This window comes from Pagrus major, chromosome 17, assembly GCF_040436345.1.
Source record: "Pagrus major chromosome 17, Pma_NU_1.0".
In the NCBI taxonomy this organism is placed as follows: domain Eukaryota; kingdom Metazoa; phylum Chordata; class Actinopteri; order Spariformes; family Sparidae; genus Pagrus; species Pagrus major.
Window position 1 is genome coordinate 30,583,807 of NC_133231.1, and position 21,274 is coordinate 30,605,080.

Genomic DNA, 21,274 nt, shown 5'->3' on the forward strand with positions numbered 1-21,274 from the left:
CGCTTTTGCGATAACATATCATCAGATATGCACGCCAACACACCTAGCTGAGTCACTCCACCCGACGCTTGCAAGTTCAGTCAGACCACAAAAATCCCAAACCGCTGGAAAGTGCTACCCACCTGATAAGTCACTGTCCTCTGAGAAGAAGACAGTCTCTACATCTAAGTCCTCCTCCTACTCTTCCACCTTCAGTTGAAACCTGCATGGTTATTTATTTGTTTCTTAAACATTTTAAAATGCAAGGAAGACAGGAGAAGTCCACTGTTAGCCAGCTTGGCCTGCACTCAGCAAGGATTAAGTCACCACTGGATGTGTTAGTCGGTGGCCGCATCAATACGCTTCCGAGCGGCACATGCACAGATAGACATTTACATTTACATTTAGGGCATTTAGCAGACTCTTTTGTCCAAAGTGACTTACAATAAGTACATTTGTCACAAGAAAGAAACCACAACATATCACCGTCGATAAAGTCGAAAAGAAAAAATAGAAACAATTTTCAAGCTCTCATCTGAGCACGGTAGCTGCTTTTTTATCAAGGATACCTTAAGTACATAAGTGCTATGGTGTAAGTGTTACAGGTAAGAACATACAAGTGCATATACTTTTTTTTTTTGGGGTGTGGGGGTGGGAGAGAGTCATACTATGTGGAGTTGAGGTGAAGTCTGAACAAGTGAGTCTTGAGTCTTTTGCAGAAGATGGCGAGTGACTCCGCTGTCCTGACGTTGGTCGGGAGTTCGTTCCACCACTGAGGCGCAAGAACAGAGAAGAGTGGTGACTCCGCTGAGCGACCTTTGTTTGCTCTCAGCGATGGCGGTACCAACCGGCCAGCTGATATAGTAGAGCGAGTGCTCGCACTGGGGCGTGTGGTCTGACCAGTGTTTGGAGGTAGATGGGTGCGGTTCAGTTGATGGCCTTGAAGGCCAGCACCATCGTCTTGAATCAGATGCGGGCCGCATAGACGCCAAGAGAGGCTTGAACCCCCGTCCCTTTGCCCTTAGACTTGAGTGCCCTCTTGGCTAGTGATTTTTACACAAGGAAAAGATACACAGGTATAAAAAAACAAACAAAAACTAGTTATATTCTAAGAACTGGGCTCCTCCGCCACTCCTTCAAATTTTCATCTGTCATTAACCAAGCTTTGGAGTGCTTCCAGCAGTTTGGGATGTTTGTGTTCGAACTGAACTTGCCAGCATTGGCTGGAGTTACGACACCACTCTGTTACTCAATGTTGCTGCTGCTCTTGCCAAAAAGCATGTGTTAGCAAGAAGTGAAGGAGAAAACAATGTTGAGATTCACCTCGCAGAGAGGTTCCAGCTCCATGCTGCACTTTGGTTTTACTGGGATAATGGAGACAATGCTGAGATCTGGAATCACTTGAGCACTTGAGTTTGGGAAGCAAGGGGGCTGTTATGAGCAGACGCGGATTAATGCACAGGCTTCCCTAGGCTGCAGCCTAGGGGCCCCACGTGTGGAGGGGCCGTGGCGTCACAGCCGTGGGGGACTGTTAAAACAAGGTGATTTCATCCCCCGACTTTCTCCTAAGGTATTAAACCGTTTGCCCGCCCTTGCGGTGTACCAGCGTACTAAAATGGAGCGCACCTCAGTCCCCCGTACATGAAAACCCATTGGCCAAGTTAGATTGATTGACAGCCATCAAGCCAATCACAGCCATTTGACCAAACCCACTAGTACAGGTGTAGTGCCGAGAAGAGACTGCTTGCCGAAAAACGACTGCCCCCGACGGGAACGCGCATCAGTTCAGAGGAAGTGGGCGTAGGTCTACTACGGGTCAGCTGGCAGACGCAGCACCGAGAGAAATGTTTTTTTTACTGTGCAGTCCTGTGGCCCAAGTGAAGAGGCTACGGAAAAAGAACGGCGCAGATAAAAAAAGTAACCTGATGTTTCCATAATGTGGCCAGTTGTCAACAATTGATGGGGGTAGATGCTTTACCTTGCCACTTTTATTATTGTTGTTGTTGTTATCGTTGTTGCAATGTGATTTTACACCGCTTTGATCTATAAATAAAGTCATAATTCAATATCCCTGTTTCAGTGGTTTTATAAGGAGGATTAGGAAATCAATGCAGAAAAGAATGCAGGAGTGTTTCCATGTCACATTAGAAAGCAATCATATAACACATACTGAGAAATTAGTAAGTGCTATCAGAGGTGGGTAATAACGATTTACATTTACTTCATTACATTTACTTAAGTAACTTTTTGGATAACTTGTATTTTTAAGAGCATAAATTCAGCATGTATTCATAAGAATACAATAATGCAGTATATATAGAACTGTAGGCGAACTGTAACGGATTGCCTTTACATTCTGCATCACATTCTCTGTGTTTGCCAGGTGCATGTACAGTGAATTTGGTCAATATAAATTCACTGTACATGCACCTGGTTTCCTCTACTATTAATGCTGAAAAGACAGAGAATGTAACCCCTCCCAATCCAGAGTTACAGGGGGCAGTCACTTTTCGGCAGGGCCTGCCGAAAAGTGACTGCACCCTGCAGAGAATCTAAGTTTACATAAAATATTTCAACACTTCCATGTTCAGGAATATTAACATTGAGTTCTTTATGTAGGATGTTTCTGAGAAAGGGAAGTTCAGGAGTCAGGACAAAGGAGAGCATGGAGAAGATGAGGGAGAGAACAGGAGAGAAGTTGGAGAGAAGACAAGAGGGGGAGAACACAAAAGAAGGAGAAGAGGGGAACATGAGAGAAGGAGAGGGAGATAACACAAGAGAAGAGGGAGGAACACAGTGTTCTTGCCAATTTCACTCACTCACTCTCTAACCAAGCTTTAGAGTGCTTCCAGCAGTTTGGGATGTTTGTGTTCGAACTTGCCAGCATTGGATGGAGTGACGCCACCACTCTGTTACTCAATGTTGCTGCTGCTCTTGCCAAAAAGCATGTGTTAGCAAGAAGTGAAGGAGAAAACAATGTTGAGATTCACCTCACAGAGAGGTTCCAGCTCCATGCTGCACTTTGGTTTTACTGGGATAATGGAGACAATGCTGAGATCTGGAATCACTTGAGCACTTGAGTTTGGGAAGCAAGGGGGCTGTTATGAGGCTGGACTGCTGTAGACCTAAGAATTGGAGAAGGCAGGGGGATATGCCAGGGCCCTGAACACTCCTCCCTTTTCTTTGTGGCTTCAGCCATTCTCTCAATTTTCCCCTAAGCACTTAAAAAAAGGATTACTAGTGCACTTTGGTCCAAAAAGGCAGTAACAGGCCTCCCTGGTACATGCACACATTATACAGTGCAGTACATGCTGATTACCCAAACACAGCACAGACTTACCATAGAAACTTCACAACCCCTCTAGATGGTCTCTAGTGGCTTGGCATACTTGACTTATTGCTACTACCACTCTTTGTGGGGGTCAGGACACGCAGCAACTAGGAGGGGCTCACTTCCTTTACCACCAGCAATGTGGGGATACTAGCTTTGTGCTAATACAATCAGCTCTGTAAAGTTTACAGGTGTGTCAATCAGCGCTCTGCGAGCTGCTCCGTTGTTTATTTGTTTCTTAAACATTTTAAAAGGCGAGGAAGACAGAAGAAGTCCACTGTTAGCCAGCTCGGCCTGCACTCAGCAAGGATTAAGTCCCCGCTGGATGTGTTAGTTGGTGGCTGCATCAATACGCTTCCGAAAGGTCACATGCACAGATAGACGCCAAGAGAGGCTTGAACCCCCATCCCTTTGCCCTTAGACTTGAGTGCCCTCTTGGCTAGTGATTTTTACACAAGGGAAAGATACACAGGTATAAAAAAACAAAAAATAGTAATATGCTAAGAACTGGGCTCCTCCGCCACTCCTTCAAATTTTCATCTGTCATTAACCAAGCTTTGGAGTGCTTCCAGCAGTTTGGTATGTTTGTGGTCGAACTGAACTTGCCAGCGTTGGGTGGAGTGATGCCACCACTCGGTTAGTAAATGTTGCCAAAAAGCAGGCATTAGCAAGAAGTGAAGGAGAAAACAATGTTGAGATTCACCTCACGGAGAGGTTCCAGCTCCATGCTGCACTTTGGTTTTACTGGGATAATGGAGACAATGCTGAGATCTGGAATCACTTGAGCACTTGAGTTTGGGAAGCAAGGGGGCTGTTATGAGGCTGGACTGCTGTAGACCTAAGAATTGGAGAAGGCAGGGGGATATGCCAGGGCCCTGAACACTCCTCCCTTTTCTTTGTGGCTTCAGCCATTCTCTCAATTTTCCCCTAAGCACTTAAAAAAAGGATTACTAGTGCACTTTGGTCCAAAAAGGCAAAAACAGGCCTCCCTGGTACATGCACACATTATACAGTGCAGTACATGCTGATTACCCAAACACAGCACAGACTTACCATAGAAACTTCACAACCCCTCTAGATGGTCTCTAGTGGCTTGGCATATTTGACTTATTGCTACTACCACTCTTTGTGGGGGTCGGGAACAGGAGCAACTAGGAGGGGCTCACTTCCTTTACCACCAGCAATGTGGGGATACTAGCTTTGTGCTAATACAATCAGCTCTGTAGAGTTTACAGGTGTGTCAATCAGCGCTCTGCGAGCTGCTCTGTTGTTTATTTGTTTCTTAAACATTTTAAAAGGCGAAGAAGACAAAAGAAGTCCACTGTTAGCCATCTCGGCCTGCACTCAGCAAGGATTAAGTCCCCGCTGGATGTGTTAGTTGGTGGCCGCATCAATACGCTTCTGAAAGGGCACATGCACAGATAGACGCCAAGAGAGGCTTGAACCCCCGTCCCTTTGCCCTTAGACTTGAGTGCCCTCTTGGCTAGTGATTTTTACACAAGGAAAAGATACACAGGTATAAAAAAACAAACAAAAACTAGTTATATTCTAAGAACTGGGCTCCTCCGCCACTCCTTCAAATTTTCATCTGTCATTAACCAAGCTTTAGAGTGCTTCCAGCAGTTTGGGATGTTTGTGATCGAACTTGCCAGCATTGGCTGGAGTGACGCCACCACTCTGTTACTCAATGTTGCTGCTGCTCTTGCCAAAAAGCATGTGTTAGCAAGAAGTGAAGGAGAAAACAATGTTGAGATTCACAGGAATGGGGAAAAGCTTGATAGCCACTCCCTTTTCTTCCTACTCTCATACAGTTTGAGGACGCGTGGGTGTAACCAACAGCAAGAACTGAGAAGGCCCCATTCCCTATAAAAACACACATTGTTTAGATCAGAGCTCAAACAAGCTTCAGCTCGAAAGTGAGTGAGTACTACTCAAGCAGTCACTTCCACTGAGAGGTGAAATGGCGCTGACAGGATGCCACACGATGACACTGGAGCCCAGGACCAGAGCTGACTTCTTAACATTCTCACGCAAAATCACACTGGACCCCAACACAGCAAGCAATTATGTGGTGCTATCTGAGGGGAACAGAAAAGCAACAAAAACCGGAAGTTGTCAGAATTATCCTGAACACCCAAACAGATTCGCCTGGTGGTCTATGGCCCTGAGTAATGAGACTCTGACTGGACCCTGTTACTGGGAGGTGGAGTGGCACGGAAAAGTTCACATTGGAGTTGCATACGACACCATCGGCAGAACGCGCGCAAACGAAAATTCGCTTGGATACGGTCCTAAGTCTTGGGCTTTGTTTTGTACTCCCAGCGGTTACGAGTTCCTGCACAATGGCCAAAAAACCAGCGTCTCAGGTCCTCAGTCCTCCAGAGTTGGACTGTTCCTGGATCCCAGTGCAGGTATTCTGTCCTTCTACAGCGTCTCTCACACCATGACTCTCCTCCACAGAGTCCAGACCACATTCACTGAACCTCTCCGTGCTGCCCTTTGGTTTTACTGGGATAATGGAGACAATGCTGAGATCTGGGATCATGGTGGGACATCGGCTGCGTCAGAGGTCACTGGAGTGGGTGAAGTCACTGGAGTGGGTGAAGTCACTGGAGTGGGTGATTCCACGTCCAGAGAAGACTTCATCAGATATTCCCGTAAAATCACACTGGACCCCAACACAGCAAGCAATTATGTGGTGCTATCTGAGGGGAACAGAAAAGCAACAAAAACCGGAAGTTGTCAGAATTATGCTAAACACCCAAACAGATTCGCCTGGTGGTCTATGGCCCTGAGTAATGAGATTCTGACTGGACCCTGTTACTGGGAGGTGGAGTGGCACGGAAAAGTTCACATTGGAGTTGCATACGACACCATCGGCAGAACGCGCGCAAACGAAAATTCGCTTGGATACGGTCCTAAGTCTTGGGCTTTGTTTTGTACTCCCAGTGGTTACGAGTTCCTGCACAATGGCCAAAAAACCAGCGTCTCTGGTCCTCAGTCCTCCAGAGTTGGACTGTTGCTGGATCCCAATGCAGGTATTCTGTCCTTCTACAGCGTCACTCACACCATGACTCTCCTCCACAGAGTCCAGACCACATTCGCTGAACCTCTCCGTGCTGCCCTTTGGTTTTACTGGGATAATGGAGACAATGCTGAGATCTGCGATCATGGAGGGACATCGGCTGCGTCAGAGGTCACTGGAGTGGGTGATTCCACATCCAGAGAAGACTTCCTCAGATATTCCCGTCAAATCACACTGGACCCAAACACAGCAAGCAATTATGTGGTGCTATCTGAGGGGAACAGAAAAGCAACAAAAACAGCAAAGAATCAGAATTATCCTGAACACCCAAACAGATTCGCCTGGTGGTCTATGGCCCTGAGTAATGAGACTCTGACTGGACCCTGTTACTGGGAGGTGGAGAGGCACGGAAAAGTTCACATTGGAGTTGCATACGACACCATCGGCAGAACGCGCGCAAACGAAAATTCGCTTGGATACGGTCCTAAGTCTTGGGCTTTGTTTTGTACTCCCAGTGGTTACGAGTTCCTGCACAATGGCCAAAAAACCAGCGTCTCAGGTCCTCAGTCCTCCAGAGTTGGACTGTTGCTGGATCCCAATGCAGGTATTCTGTCCTTCTACAGCGTCACTCACACCATGACTCTCCTCCACAGAGTCCAGACCACATTCGCTGAACCTCTCCGTGCTGCCCTTTGGTTTTACTGGGATAATGGAGACAATGCTGAGATCTGGGATCATGGTGGGACATCGGCTGCGTCAGAGGTCACTGGAGTGGGTGAAGTCACTGGAGTTGGTGATTCCACGTCCAGAGAAGACTTCATCAGATATTCCCGTCAAATCACACTGGACCCCAACACAGCAAGCAATTATGTGGTGCTATCTGAGGGGAACAGAAAAGCAACAAAAACCGGAAGTTGTCAGAATTATCCTGAACACCCAAACAGATTCGCCTGGTGGTCTATGGCCCTGAGTAATGAGACTCTGACTGGACCCTGTTACTGGGAGGTGGAGAGGCACGGAAAAGTTCACATTGGAGTTGCATACGACACCATCGGCAGAACGGGCGCAAACGAAAATTCGCTTGGATATGGTCCTAAGTCTTGGGCTTTGTTTTGTACTCCCAGTGGTTACGAGTTCCTGCACAATGGCCAAAAAACCAGCGTCTCAGGTCCTCAGTCCTCCAGAGTTGGACTGTTCCTGGATCCCGGTGCAGGTATTCTGTCCTTCTACAGCGTCTCTCACACCATGACTCTCCTCCACAGAGTCCAGACCACATTCACTGAACCTCTCCGTGCTGCCCTTTGGTTTTACTGGGATAATGGAGACAATGCTGAGATCTGCGATCATGGAGGGACATCGGCTGCGTCAGAGGTCACTGGAGTGGGTGAGGTCACTGGAGTGGGTGAAGTCACTGGAGTGGGTGATTCCACGTCCAGAGAAGACTTCCTCAGATATTCCCGTCAAATCACACTGGACCCAAACACAGCAAGCAATTATGTGGTGCTATCTGAGGGGAACAGAAAAGCAACAAAAACAGCAAAGAATCAGAATTATCCTGAACACCCAAACAGATTCACCTGGTGGTCTATGGCCCTGAGTAATGAGACTCTGACTGGACCCTGTTACTGGGAGGTGGAGAGGCACGGAAAAGTTCACATTGGAGTTGCATACGACACCATCGGCAGAACGGGCGCAAACGAAAATTCGCTTGGATACGGTCCTAAGTCTTGGGCTTTGTTTTGTACTCCCAGCAGTTACAAGTTCCTGCACAATGGCCAAAAAACCAGCGTCTCAGGTCCTCAGTCCTCCAGAGTTGGACTGTTCCTGGATCCCAGTGCAGGTATTCTGTCCTTCTACAGCGTCACTCACACCATGACTCTCCTCCACAGAGTCCAGACCACATTCACTGAACCTCTCCGTGCTGCCCTTTGGTTTTACTGGGATAATGGAGACAATGCTGAGATCTGTAGAGTCTAATAGAATAAAGTCATTGAAGTTTCAGAGCTGATTGCTGTTGCTTCACTGCACTGCAGGATAAAATCCTTGAACAAGGGTCAAGGCTAAGTTTTCATCTTAATGTTTTTTTTTAGAAATTGGTTTCTGTATGATTCTCACCACTTTTTAAAGAAATCTTTAATTACATTTACATTTATTTGCTTGGTAGATCAGATGTTTTGTTCTTGGTCTTGTTGTTATACAAATCGAGTTACATATGAGCAGTCTTGTTATCTCATTTTCTTTTACATACCTGAGATTATGGATAATCAAACATGATTGTTTGGATAGAGTGAATCTGTGCATAAAATCATTGAACAAGGATCAAGGTTAAGTTTTCATCATATATATATTTTTTTCTTTTACTGGCAGAAATGGGTTTCCATATGTTTACATTTATTTGTTTGGCAGACCAAATGTTTTGTTGTTGTAAAAATCGAGGTACAAAAGGGCAGTCTTGTGATATTATTTTCTTTACATAGCTGAGATTATGGATAATCAAACATGATTGTTTGGATAAAGTGAATCTGTACATGAAATCACTGAATTGAATTTAATCATTTAACACGCTTTGGTGAAGGAATGTGTGAAGAAACTAAATAAAAATAAATGAAAAAAATAAGCATGAGTAGTGTGTTTTGTTCTCGTCTTCATTACAGGGTATCACACATAGCTGATTGAGAAAATGTGAAACTATATTAGACTAAAACTGAGGCAGTTTTACTGAAGAGGAAAAAATAAAAGGAAAAGAGGGAGAAAATTGCCAAAATAATATCTACATTTTTACAAATAATGATTATGTCATGTTTCTTTTCTTTAGGTTTTACATTCAATGTAATATCAGTACAACTCCAGCTTGTTTTTTTCAATTAAGTCAAACAAATTAATGAAATAAATGATTAATGAAAATTCATTATTTAAAATTAATCTAATGGAAATTCATAAAAAAGTCAAATATCTTTTCTTTTTTAATAAATAAACTCTCTGTCCAAAGTCCATCATATTATCTGATCATTCTTTAATTGGTTAATAACTTCATTGATTCATTTAAGTTGAAGAATGTGGATTCATTACATTAATTGTCATTTAGCTGAAGCTCTTATCCTGAGTGACTTCCAGTGAACTAACTACAGGAACAAGTCACACGCTTGCCAGGACTTGCACCGTGAATCTTTCACCCAAAGGATGGCTGTGTTACTGTTACACCACAAGAGTTGTGTTTTGTTGTTTTTTAAAGTGGGGAACAAAAAGTAACAACAAATAGAAACACGGCATTTACACAATGCAATAATAACCACACCAAAAACTATATACAACTATTTCCACAAGCAAATAAGTTAACGTTATTTCATATTTCATTAATTTTATTCATTCTTACTGTGAATATTCTTACAGACAGTTGCTGTGCTGTGATCGATGAAATTACCTCCTTTTTTAAAACCTTTATTTAAGAAAGAAACTTTTAAAAAGACTTAAGGTAGATGAAAAAGCAGCAAATACAATCAAATGTAAGCGAAAATAAAGTTACATAGAGGACATCAAACAAGGAGAATACAAATAAATATATGTACAAAACATAAAGTAAGAGAAAAATAAAATAAGGGGACAGGCAGATGGGACATTTATAGATTAATATAGACATTAGAGGTTTCAGGGTAAAAGGTTTCAAAATTCCATTACATATACATTTATTACATGTTATGGTATTTATTAACTAAAGTGATTTAAGTAATGAGTTTAGTTCTAAAAGAAAAACTGAACATTTGGGAAGTGATCTGTTAAATTTCTGTTCGTGAATAAAGAATTTAGTATGATGAAGTTGATCACATACACAAGATTGCTATTATCTGGATTATTAGTAGTACCAAATATAAAAAGTAGTACCAATATCTTTAAGTGTAAGCGAGTAGACAAAGTTAGTAGGTGTCATAAAAAGAGACTCCAGGTTAAAAAAAAAAAAAAGGTGAGATTGTTTTTATACTTACAAAAGGTACGAGACATAGCAATATCTGTAAATTTACCAACAAGACGGTTAACAGGGTATATTTTATGTAAAAATGTGAACTGTACTTCCTTAGCCTTGTTTCAAACACAGTATCTGAAGGGTAAAAGCAAAGCCCTCTCTATTTATCAGTCATAATGTTAGTTTCAAACTGTTTAAAACGGGTATATTGGAGGTTGTATTGCTGTCCCGTTGTCGTGGCCGAGTGGTTAAGGCGATGGACTAGAAATCCATTGGGGTCTCCCCGCGCAGGTTCGAATCCTGCCGACAACGTCGTTTTTTAAAAATTAGATTAAATTAAGATCAAATCCTTAGTTTACTTTCCTCTTTATCTAAAGCTTGAATTTAAGTTGCATAATGTTTACTTTTGGGGGCTAATCGTGGTGCTAACGCAAGATGTAACGTAACACGGAAATAACACTACTTCCTTTCACATTTTCAAAATAAGATTTTAGTAAGTAGCGATGATGTGCGGGTAACTTGTGTTTTAACCCCTTTTGGTGCCGTTGATATATTAACGTTATGATTTATTTGTTGAATATAGTTTGCAAAGAAACAAGTAACTTAAGTTATTTAATAAATGTAGTAGTGGAGTAAATCATACGTTACGTTGATCTACCGAGATTTATTTTGAAGGCGGTGTCGCTCCATTTCCGCTCCGTTTTCCTGTTACTTGGCAACGCCGAACGCTCTGCTGTTAGCCTCCAGAGCTAGCTAGCTAGCAGGGCAGCCACACAAACATGGATGATGAGGACGACCTGGACGAGCTGCTGGATGAAGTTGAAAAAAAGTTTTGCAGCAACGTTTCCGTCGCATCTGCGGCCCGCGTGAGCTCGAGCGCGGCCGGAAAATGCGGGAAAGACAACGGAGGACTGAGGAAACACAGGTAAACGATGCTAGTTTTGGCTAGCTCCTATCAGCTAACGTCAAAAGCTTAACAGCGGGATGTGCAATGTGGGTTTCCAAGCGTCTGTGTTGATAATAATCTAATGATTAATGAGCCCTAAATGGCTTAAATGTTAGCTTATTATGCTAAAAGCTAGGTAAAGACTTAGAATGTCAGTTAAATTAGCTTAAACTAGAGATATAAATGTCAAACTAGCTTATTTTGTTACTATAGCTGCTCGGGATACACCTGTCCTGACTCATTTTACCATATTATAAATTCCGTCTATCTGTCCAAGGTATTATGTTTAGATTGTGATGTTATGTGAATCAGTTTATACAATGTTTTAGCTTCTCATTTGGGTAATTATTTTTCTGAAAGCAGCTTTAGTTAATAATCTCCAAAACCAGGATTTTAGAAACACTAAAGTCAGAACAAAAGTCCACCTTACACACCCCGAACCACCCTCACAATATTACATCAAGCACCCTAAAAAGTTGCCGAGAAATAGTTTCATAAAGCTGTAAAAGTTGCCTGAACTCAAATGTTGGAAAAATACAGATTTCCTTGATTAATTTATTAAACTAAAAGTAAAATATTCTGGAATCAGCTTGGTAAATATCCAGTACATGTCAGGTTTGAATTGAGAATTGTCAACTCCCCCTGGGTCTCCATTGTTTTACCTGCTGTAAATGTATATGAATCATAAACACAGAGGTTTAATCATCAGTATTTGTCACTATCTGGCTCTACACAAGCTCATCCCTAATTTTGTCTCCTATTAATTTAGTGCCACAAAACCTGAACAGCCGACGAGCAGCGTCTCTGAGGACATCGACGCTCTTCTGGAGGAATTACTGGAGGAAGACTACAGCGATTCCCCTCCACTAAAGGTGAACATGTATTTAAACAAACCAAGTTACATTCAAGTAAATATAGCGGGTTAGAAATAACAACATTTACCCCTGAAATGTAGTAGATTAATCTTTGAACTAGAGAGTACCAGTAAGTTGAAGTTATGCTTTTGCACAGCACATGAGAAAATGAGTTTACTTGTTTTTCCAGCTTCAAACTTTATTATCATTGAAAGTACATGTAGTTATTTTTTTTTAAAAACAGATCTGCGGTCAGATTTTAAACCCGAGGCTGAACATTATTACAAATGTGTCGGTGTGTGTCCAGCTGTTTATAAAGAACCAAGAACAAAGACAAGAAATTACACTTTCATGTGTGCTGATGACAAATGGAAAAAGTTAATGTAATTTTTGTTTTTGCATTGTATTGAAGTATAAAATTCTGGTATCATGACAACTTTAATTCAGCGATACGAGCACGTATGTTTTACAGTGTTTCTGATCTTTCTCCTTTGATTTCAGACTGAACCGTTTTCTAAAGGGACACCAGCGGAGAAGAAGCTGCCCTCTCAGTCTGGAGGAAGAAAGTAAGTCGACAAGTTCATTCTGAATTGAAGACACACAGGTTGTGTTGTTGTGTCTGCGTTCAGCCAAATCAAGTCCAGCAGCCTTTGACTTCGCACTTCTTGGCCGTCAGCGTTTTATAAGAGTCTGTAACGGTCCTTTTGGTAATGTTTTGAGTGAACATCATGAAAAACAGTCACATGACAGTCACACTGTAGAAGTATGACAGGGGATTTAAAGATGCATGTCTCTTAAATACTTGAATATGAAAGCGTGGACTATCGAGACTCAACTAAAGTAGATTTATTGATCAGTTGACCAAAAGAAAATTTGTTGCTGACTATTTTCATATTAGATTTATTGCACATTTACATGACCACTGCAGAGGTATATTCCCATAGATCCATCTAGTGTATAAAGCATTTCTTTTCTACTTTATTTTATTTATTTGAGTTTATTTTTATTCTATTTTATTTATGTTCCTGCTAATTAATTAATTTCTACTAAGGGGGATCAGTGAAGGTACATCTCATCTCATCTTATCTCAACTCATCTTATTGTTTCAGTCATTTTTCGAGCAACAATTTCAAACATTTGCTGTTTCCAGCTTCTTAAATGTGAGGATTTGCTCCTTTTTGGGAATTTTTGACAGTAAATGAGGAGTCTTTGTGTTCTGGACTAAAAGAATCAATTTGATGACATCACTTTGGGCTCTGGGAAATAGTGATGAGCATCTTTTATAAAAAAATGTTAATCATTTAATGGTGACAATCATTTGCAGATTAATTCATAATGGAAATCATCGTTAATTGCAGCCCTAGAGGACAAGAATTTATATCTCTAATATTGTTTGCCAGTATTTGTGTTGTTTCTTTTGGCTCTTTTCGATTCTCTTAAATTTAGATTTTGTGCATTATTGATGTTTGGAGACGATCTGCGCTGTTTGCTCTGCGTCCAGGTGCTGTCCTGTTTTCGTTGGCGGGAGCTCTGTCACAAATGGTGTTGGAACAGCCGCGTCCAAGAGGTGCGAAAAAATATCCTGCCATGAGCGTCTGTCACGTCTCCCTGCTTTGGTTTATAACGATTGAAGACTCCAGCACTGATTATTCAGGTAACGACACACTGATGCATAATTACTTTTGCTGAAGTGGACTTTTTGTATTTTTTTCCAGGTCATGTGACCAGTTGAGGTGCACGTCCTGTGACTTCCGGGTGCTGATGTTTGATGACTTTGAGTGGGACTCTTGTGATTACCTGTTCCTCAGGTGAGTCTGCTGATAATACAGAAAAAATACAGAACATGTAAGGAAGGGAAACTCCTGATAGCGGACGTACAGTACTCCTCCACTTCTTTCTAACAACATGGATCCCTGTCAGGAGATTTTGTTGATGTTTTATACTGGAAGTTCCTCAGCTTTTTGGCTTGTGACCCTTTAACACTAAGCCAAGCCATAAAAAATGTATAATTTTTGTACTTTACTCCAGAGCTCTTATTGGCCAGTGATTTTCAGCTGGCACCACACAATACTCTAACCCCTGTGACACATACATGGTTGGTTTTGTGATGTTGTGATGTGTTTTGGTTTGGTCAGGAGGTGGCAGTATTGAGCTGTGAAGCCGACCACTGACAGATCGAATCTAAATCGAGTGTATACCTACAGTACAGTGGACTCTTTAGACAATTACAAAATCACAATTTTAGAGGTGAGTTTTAAACGTACCTGATAGAGTGCAGTGAGTTTTGTAGTGAAGCCATGTAAAACTAACCTGCACATTAAATTAGAAAAGCTTGGTGCTTGTTTTCTTCCACATTTCCTACAAACCACATGAGAGCTGTTAACTTTTTAAAATCCCAGTGGGAGCAATTGTGCATCTGCAGACCAGCGTGACTGGAATACAAACAAGCAGAGGCATTGTTGTTTCAGATACCTGAACCCACCGAAAACCCACAATCTAAACAAGAGAATAAGTGCAGCAATTAAGGGATTTCTCTTCAGACCAACACAGGATGATTGAACTACCATTTTAAAGAGTAACTTTTCCGGTATATGTCGACCTGGACCGCTTTCTAAATGACTAATGGGAACAACAGTTTATAATGTATAATATTCAGTATTGAGCAGTTTCGTGGCTGCATTAATCCCTGCGGGCACCATCTAAGTACATCCACCTAAAGTGTTTGTTTTTGTCACTGACAGGCTCAGACTGTTATTCAAATTGTCTGACGAGGATCCCTACAGAGATGGACCTCATTGTTGGAGAGTGAAATCCTTTTTGTTAAACCAAAAAACAGCCGCTAAAGCTCTTGCCAATCAACCAGACTCGCTTGCAGAAACAATCATTCTGTCATTGTAAAACACATTTCATTCAAACACGAAAGAAACAGAATAAATCTCAGAAAAACAAAATGTTGATGAGTTTTTTCAGTGTCCCAAAAATCCCCAACTGTAGCTTAGTTTAGATAAAAACCTTAATCCACCGCGTCAGGTGTAAAAAATATCAGGAAAGGAGCGAGAGGAAGGAGGTTGAGAGTTTATTTGACCGAACCAGAGGTGGTGATTTATTTTGTTTCTGTCGGGTTTGAATGAAGTTTGTTTACGATGATAAATTTACAGATTCTGCAACTACAGTCCGGTGGATTTGGCGAGAGCAGCTGTTTCTGGTTAAACTAAAAGGAACTTATTCTTTACCAAAGAGGGAAGTAATGAAGTACAAATACTTCACTGTACTATACCTGAGTATCTCTGAGACTTTCCCTCTCTACATCTGAACACAAACATCTGAACTTTCTCCTCCTCACAGCTTTAAAACAGGCTCGTTACTTTAGTTTGATGCATTTGAGGTGAATTATGGATTATTGTTATTTGGCGTCATCGCACGCCGCCTTCCCAACATCACAAGACTGATGTCGACCTATCAGAGCACATCACGCACGGCAGACGCAGCGAGACGAGACAAAGACGTAAAAGACGTGAACAGACAGAGAGGGAGGCTGAATGGGGAGAAAAGGCGTGTTAGTGTCTCGTATCTGCAGAGAGTTTCTTATTTTCTCTCTTTGTTGCTGCTCGGGACGCTTTACCAACCCAACATGTGGCTGTTTGACGTCCTGGGAATGAGACTCAACAATCAACTACCTTTGTGGTGCGTTCAGGAACAGCTGGGACAAATCCTACTGACTCTACCTTTAACTTTAATAGTCTTTGAATTATATTAATATGACGTGAGCTTCAGTTAGCTTTGACCACAAATGTCCTTCAGAGGGAGACTTTTTACTCTGATACTCTGAGTACATGTCAGAGCCTGTAAAAATAATTAATCAGTGAGGCTCAGAATGCAAAGAATCATAAAAATTATGATTTTAGGGCCAAACTTAAAAAATTCACAACAAAGAAAGTCTTTGGAGTCTAGCTAGGAGATTATTACCAGGTCCCGTGAATTAAATAGAAGTTTTTCATGATATTTTTCAATATAATCCATGACATGAGCTTGGAGGTCCAGGACCAGTTTGTTCTGCTATATTAGCAGCCAGAGTAGCCTGCAGCAGATGTCAGCAGTGGGCTGCAGTCCGGTCTGCTCAGCAAACTAAAAACTTTATACAAGTTCTTTAACGTACGCTGTAGCTCTCCCTGCACCTGTAAACACACTTTAATGTGTCAAATCTGTGGAGTTAAGAGTCAACAAACGGTTCTCTTCTTAAAGCACAACCGCAAAGCATCTGCTGCCACATCTGAAAGAGCCGAGGACATGTTGTACCACGAGAACATGACACAGCTGGATCCGGTGGACATGAGGCATAATGTGGCGTGAGTGTTTGAAGCTGTGGTTCACCGGACCACTTAAAACAAAAAGAGACAAAAAGTAAAAGACAGAAGCATCAAATTTGTGCGTGGGAAGCATTTTGTATCAGTCGTTTCAGCACCAAGCAGCACTTTTTCTTCCAAGTGCGTCTTTCAGTGTGACTCTGTTAAGCTCAGAGTGCTCAGGATGACGAGTTTGTCCTTCATGTCTTAACGTCAGCGTTCATCCACAAAGTCCTTCAGCAGCAGAGCCTTGACCACCAGGCTGTGAAAGAAAAAATGTTTTATAAAAGCAGACGGATGAGATCAGAATCGGGGAATTCTGCGCTAAACTTCACTGCAGATAAATATTTGATTTAACTCTTATTTGAATGTTTTAATGTCCAGTTCTTCAAAGTAAATCCTGGAAACACAATGACTGAATGTTAAGTTGCTCTGCTGTAATTAAATTTCACTCATCCTTTATTAACTGATTGTTTCAGTATTTTTCTCCACTCATTTATCAGTTTATCCACAATGTGTTCATTAAAGAATATAATGTTTAATGTTCCTCGTCACCTTCACAGTCCTCTGAACATTTCTCCTCAGGCGGACTGTTTCCTTTTCATTTCACGCTGCTCTTCATGTTTGCCTCAATACAAAGTGTTCATCCATTACTGAGGCCGCCCACACGTTTGTTTTATGATTTTTTTTTTGTTTTTTCTTTAATTAAGAGGCTTACCGGAGAGCGTTAATGTTGATGAAAGTGCAGGTGTTTTAGCCTGTAATTTAATAGAAAATGTGACGTGCATTGTGCTCTCATGAAAGCTTGTAAATGAATTTATAATTGCTCTCTAATTGTTGACGACGTGTGTGATGACTTAAATTTGAATATAGTTTTTCAGCCTCAAGAAAGGTTTTGAAAGTACAGCCTGGCCAAAAAAAAAAAGTCACAACCTGGATATAACTAAGCAAATAGGTGAGAGTTTTCCATTGGATAATTACTGCAGTGATCAACATGTTTCAGTTATTTAACTAACTGATGCAGTGAAGAGCTTCCCCTTTCTTAAACCACCATGTCAGAAGACGTATCCTGTGGTCGTGGAAAAGATGTTACTGTTTCAGAAGGGTCAAATTATTGATATTAAGAAAACAACTGAGGAGATGCTGAAACTACTCAAGTTTGGCTAAGAACGGTCACATTATTAAAACCTGGAGGGGGCAGTGGTGAACCTTCATCTTCCAGGAAGACATGATCGAGATCAGAGATCACGTAAACATTTGGTGAAATCAAACCGTTAAAACTCAGCAGTAGCTCACGGCTGTGTTTAAAAGTGAAAGTAAGAGCACAATGTGAAGAGAACTCAGCGGTTGGGACTAAACAGCTGTGTAGCCTCAAATAAAACCGCTCTTTCAATTTGCTAGGGAGCAGTAATTAACGCTAATTAATTGATTAATCACATTATTTGTGCTGAAAGTCGCACACTGTTGTTGCTGCTACACACAGACTATGCTGTAGTTCTGTCTTTGCCTCATAGTTTAGGTGTGTTGTCTTCCTCAGCCGCTGTAGAGAAGCAGCTGCAGCTGGACTCCATGCTCTCCATCTGAGCATGTTTAGCATGCGTGCTAACGTTTGCTTATTAGTGCTACATTCAAATCACAGCTGAGGCTGATGGGAATTGATGTCTTATTAAATCTGGAATGTATAAAATGAATGTGCAGGTGTCGAGGATGAGTCGTCTACGTTCAGGTCACATCCTCCGTGATTTATGTGTTTTTCACTCCTGTCTGGCTCGACTGTGTAGGAACAACATGCCGGACCGTCAGAAGCTCAGAGCGAAGCTGAAGAAGAGGAGAGGTTCTCGGGCGTACGCCTGCCAGTGCAGCTGGTTCTCCACGTCAGAACCGACGGACCTCAGCGACCGACCTCAGCTCAGATGGGTCTGTGGAAAACACTTGGACTGATGTTCACTCCTCACTGCTGCTCAAATACTCACAGAAAAACACTCCATCCATCCATCCACCCACTGGGCTTTAGCAGCCTTCAGAGATGTTCTTCTTCAGACAGAAACATCTGTAAATAATGAACCTTCAGGCAGGAAACTTTGGACGTTTCAACCATTATTCATGAGAAACAGTTGACAGCTTCGTTACAGTGGTGACAATGTTATTTTTAACATCTGTATTATCTTCTTCATACACTTCTGCTATTTTTAGACCCTGAGGTTATCATGGTAACATGTTAAACATGTTTAATATGTAATTATTCTCTACAACATCATGAGATGTCTCACTGAGGAGGAACTGAAGCTGAACCTCCAGAGTTGATCCATTCATTCTTTCAGATAATATAATCTGTGGTCAGATTTTATTTATATGTTCATGATAACAGTGTATTTTATTGATTACCATCAATCAGGAAACAGTTAAACTGGACATGAGTCACCTGGACTCACTCTGTTTCAATGTTCTGATGAGTCTCATGTGAAGAGATGTGACTTCATCCAGCTCTCTGATTAAAGTCACAGTTTAGTGACAGTAACTCGCAGTTTAATCTGCAAACACAAACAAACCTCGAGGAGTAAAAGCCGCCTGCAGCCAAACAGCCGAAAATCCCTTTGTGGCGATTTTCATGTTTTTGAGGTAAGCGGCTGATCCTCCTGGTTATTGAGAAGATTTCAAGGTTTGATTACAGAAGATTACGGTCAGAAAAGCAAAAAAAATGTTCTTAGTTCATTCAGCGTGAGGGGGAGGAGATGATGACTGACTTTACATTTTTGGGAGAACTGTCCCCTCCTCCCAAAAAGCCTGCTCTGATTGGTCAGCTCTCACAGGCCTGAGCAGGCAGCACCCACCATGTTTCCATATCAGCTCTGTGTGTGTTTTTGTGATCGTTGGGATTTGGGATATTTAACAAGCAGTGATTAAAAAAACACCACAGGAAGTGAAGGCGTCCACAAACTGTTCTCTTGTGTTTTTGGCAGAAACGGTTAAACCTGCTGGGATCCTTTGACGCTCAGCCGGGGAGAGTTCTGGCTCATCTGATAATTATCAGCTCAGAGGTAAAAACAGGCTTTCCTGCTGCGAGTGTGAAACAAACACAGTGACAGCTGATCTGAAGCTCTGCCCGTTCTGTTGGAGAGGCTCAGCCAGAGATGAGTGGTCGTGATTCACGTCTGATAACTTGTTTATTGACTCTCACTGACTGATGTGTTTAACAACCAGCGTTCAGTTCAGTCGCTGCACACAAAAGCCTGAAAATCTGATGCTGACTGCGGTCCTCTGTGTTTACTCTGAGTGCAGACAAACATAATGAACTCATCCGACCAGTAGAGGTGACAAAAGCCCTCATATCCTCTCCTCCAGTAGAAGTTCAGATACTCGTGTAAAAACAGACTCTGGTGAAAGTAGAAGTACTGATCCAACTTCTTTACTGCAGTAAAAGTAATCGAGTACAGCCTCTGACATGTACTCAGAGTATCAGAGTAAAAAGTCTCCCTCTGAAGGACATTTGTGGTCAAAGCTGACTGAAGCTCACGTCATATTAATATAATCCAAAGACTATTAAAGTTAAAGGTAGAGTCAGTAGGATTTGTCCCAGCTGCTCCTGAACGCACCACAAAGATAGTTGATTGTTGAGTCTCATTCCCAGGACGTCAAACAGCCACATGTTGGGTTGGTAAAGCGTCCGAGCAGCAACAAAGAGAGAAAATAAGAAACTCTCTGCAGATACGAGACACTAACACGCCTTTTCTCCCCATTCCAGCCTCCCTCTCCGTCTGTTGACATCTTTTACGTCTTTGTTTCGTCTCGCTGCGTCTGCCGTGCTGGTTGAAATCAGTCTTGTGATGTTGGGAAGGTGGCGTGCGATGACACCAGATACAAATAATCCATAATTCACCCTCAAATGCATCAAACTAAAGTAACGAGGCTGTTTTGAAAATGTTAAAGTAGAAAAGCGCACTGGATCACATGGAATTAACCTTATTTTATATATATATTCTAATTATACTTAATAATAATTATACAAAAACATAAATACAATTAAACAGCTTTTAAAGGAGGAACACAGACTGATGGACTGAGGGAGGAAGACGGAGTGACAGACATTTGACTCAGTGTGTCTCCTGTCGGACAGCAGGAGGAGCAGACCGACAGGGGAGCTGAGGAGGAGGTGGAGGAGGAGGTAAACAACAGCCGGAGCGATGCCGCTCTGCACGTCGTGGGAAGGATGAAATGTCGGCAGCTGCCAGAGTGTCTGTCTGAAGAGGAAGCCGAGGAAGTTAAAGATCCACGCTGATGCTCTGAGTGTTTACAGGTGACGTTAAAGGGGCACTACGTCTAATGTTAATGAGGTAATAATGCAAACGTTTTCCATCAGTGAATAAACAAACTGTTCTCAGAGGAAAATAAGGTCCCAGAACACTGTTTGAAGATAGAAAGGTGGCAGGGTCCGCCACATATACACAAAGTAAAAGAGTGTAAATTGTGTCGTCCTTTAAGGTCAGTTGTTTATTGTTTATCCAGTCATGAAATCAAAGAGAGTTTGATTATTGAGTTTGTTTCAGCCAATGAGGATCTTTCTCTTCTCATTCAAGTTTTCTCCCCAAAACTACATAATGCTCCTTTAACATTTACTAATAACACCAGCAGGTTTTACTCTGCTAGAAGGAAAACACACCTGGTGAAGCAGGCAGAATTATACGCAACACATTTCCCTCCTTATTGCCTGTTATTTGTCTGAAAACACTCACACAACTCAGAGTCAGTGAGGTGCCCATTTATTTATATAGCACATTTCAATAAACAATAAAAAAAACAATTAAATAGAAAAAGAAAACAAGTCCTGTTTTAAAAATGAG

General features: G+C 41.9%; 1 protein-coding gene and 1 non-coding gene across 6 annotated transcripts; both read left to right on the forward strand.

Annotated features, from left to right (window-relative positions):
* The first annotated feature begins 10,523 nt into the window (after positions 1-10,523).
* On the forward strand, positions 10,524-10,605 carry trnas-aga (transfer RNA serine (anticodon AGA)). Its single transcript has one exon. It is a non-coding gene; the product is annotated as a tRNA-Ser (tRNA).
* Positions 10,606-11,045: 440 nt separating this feature from the next.
* Positions 11,046-20,658, forward strand: cfap418 (cilia and flagella associated protein 418). Of its 5 annotated transcripts, XM_073485022.1 has the most exons (7): positions 11,046-11,218; positions 12,009-12,111; positions 12,595-12,659; positions 13,595-13,660; positions 13,809-13,901; positions 18,218-18,353; positions 19,397-19,808. In XM_073485022.1, the coding sequence occupies exons 1-7, from the start codon at positions 11,073-11,075 to the stop codon at positions 19,517-19,519; spliced, it is 732 nt and encodes a 243-aa protein (XP_073341123.1). In that variant the 5' UTR covers positions 11,046-11,072; the 3' UTR covers positions 19,520-19,808. The 5 variants fall into 5 exon arrangements, with proteins under 5 accessions (XP_073341123.1, XP_073341127.1, XP_073341124.1 ...); XM_073485026.1 differs by lacking the exons at positions 18,218-18,353; positions 19,397-19,808 and adding an exon at positions 20,551-20,658; XM_073485023.1 differs by lacking the exon at positions 19,397-19,808 and having other exon boundaries at positions 18,218-19,373.
* The last annotated feature ends 616 nt before the right edge of the window (positions 20,659-21,274 follow it).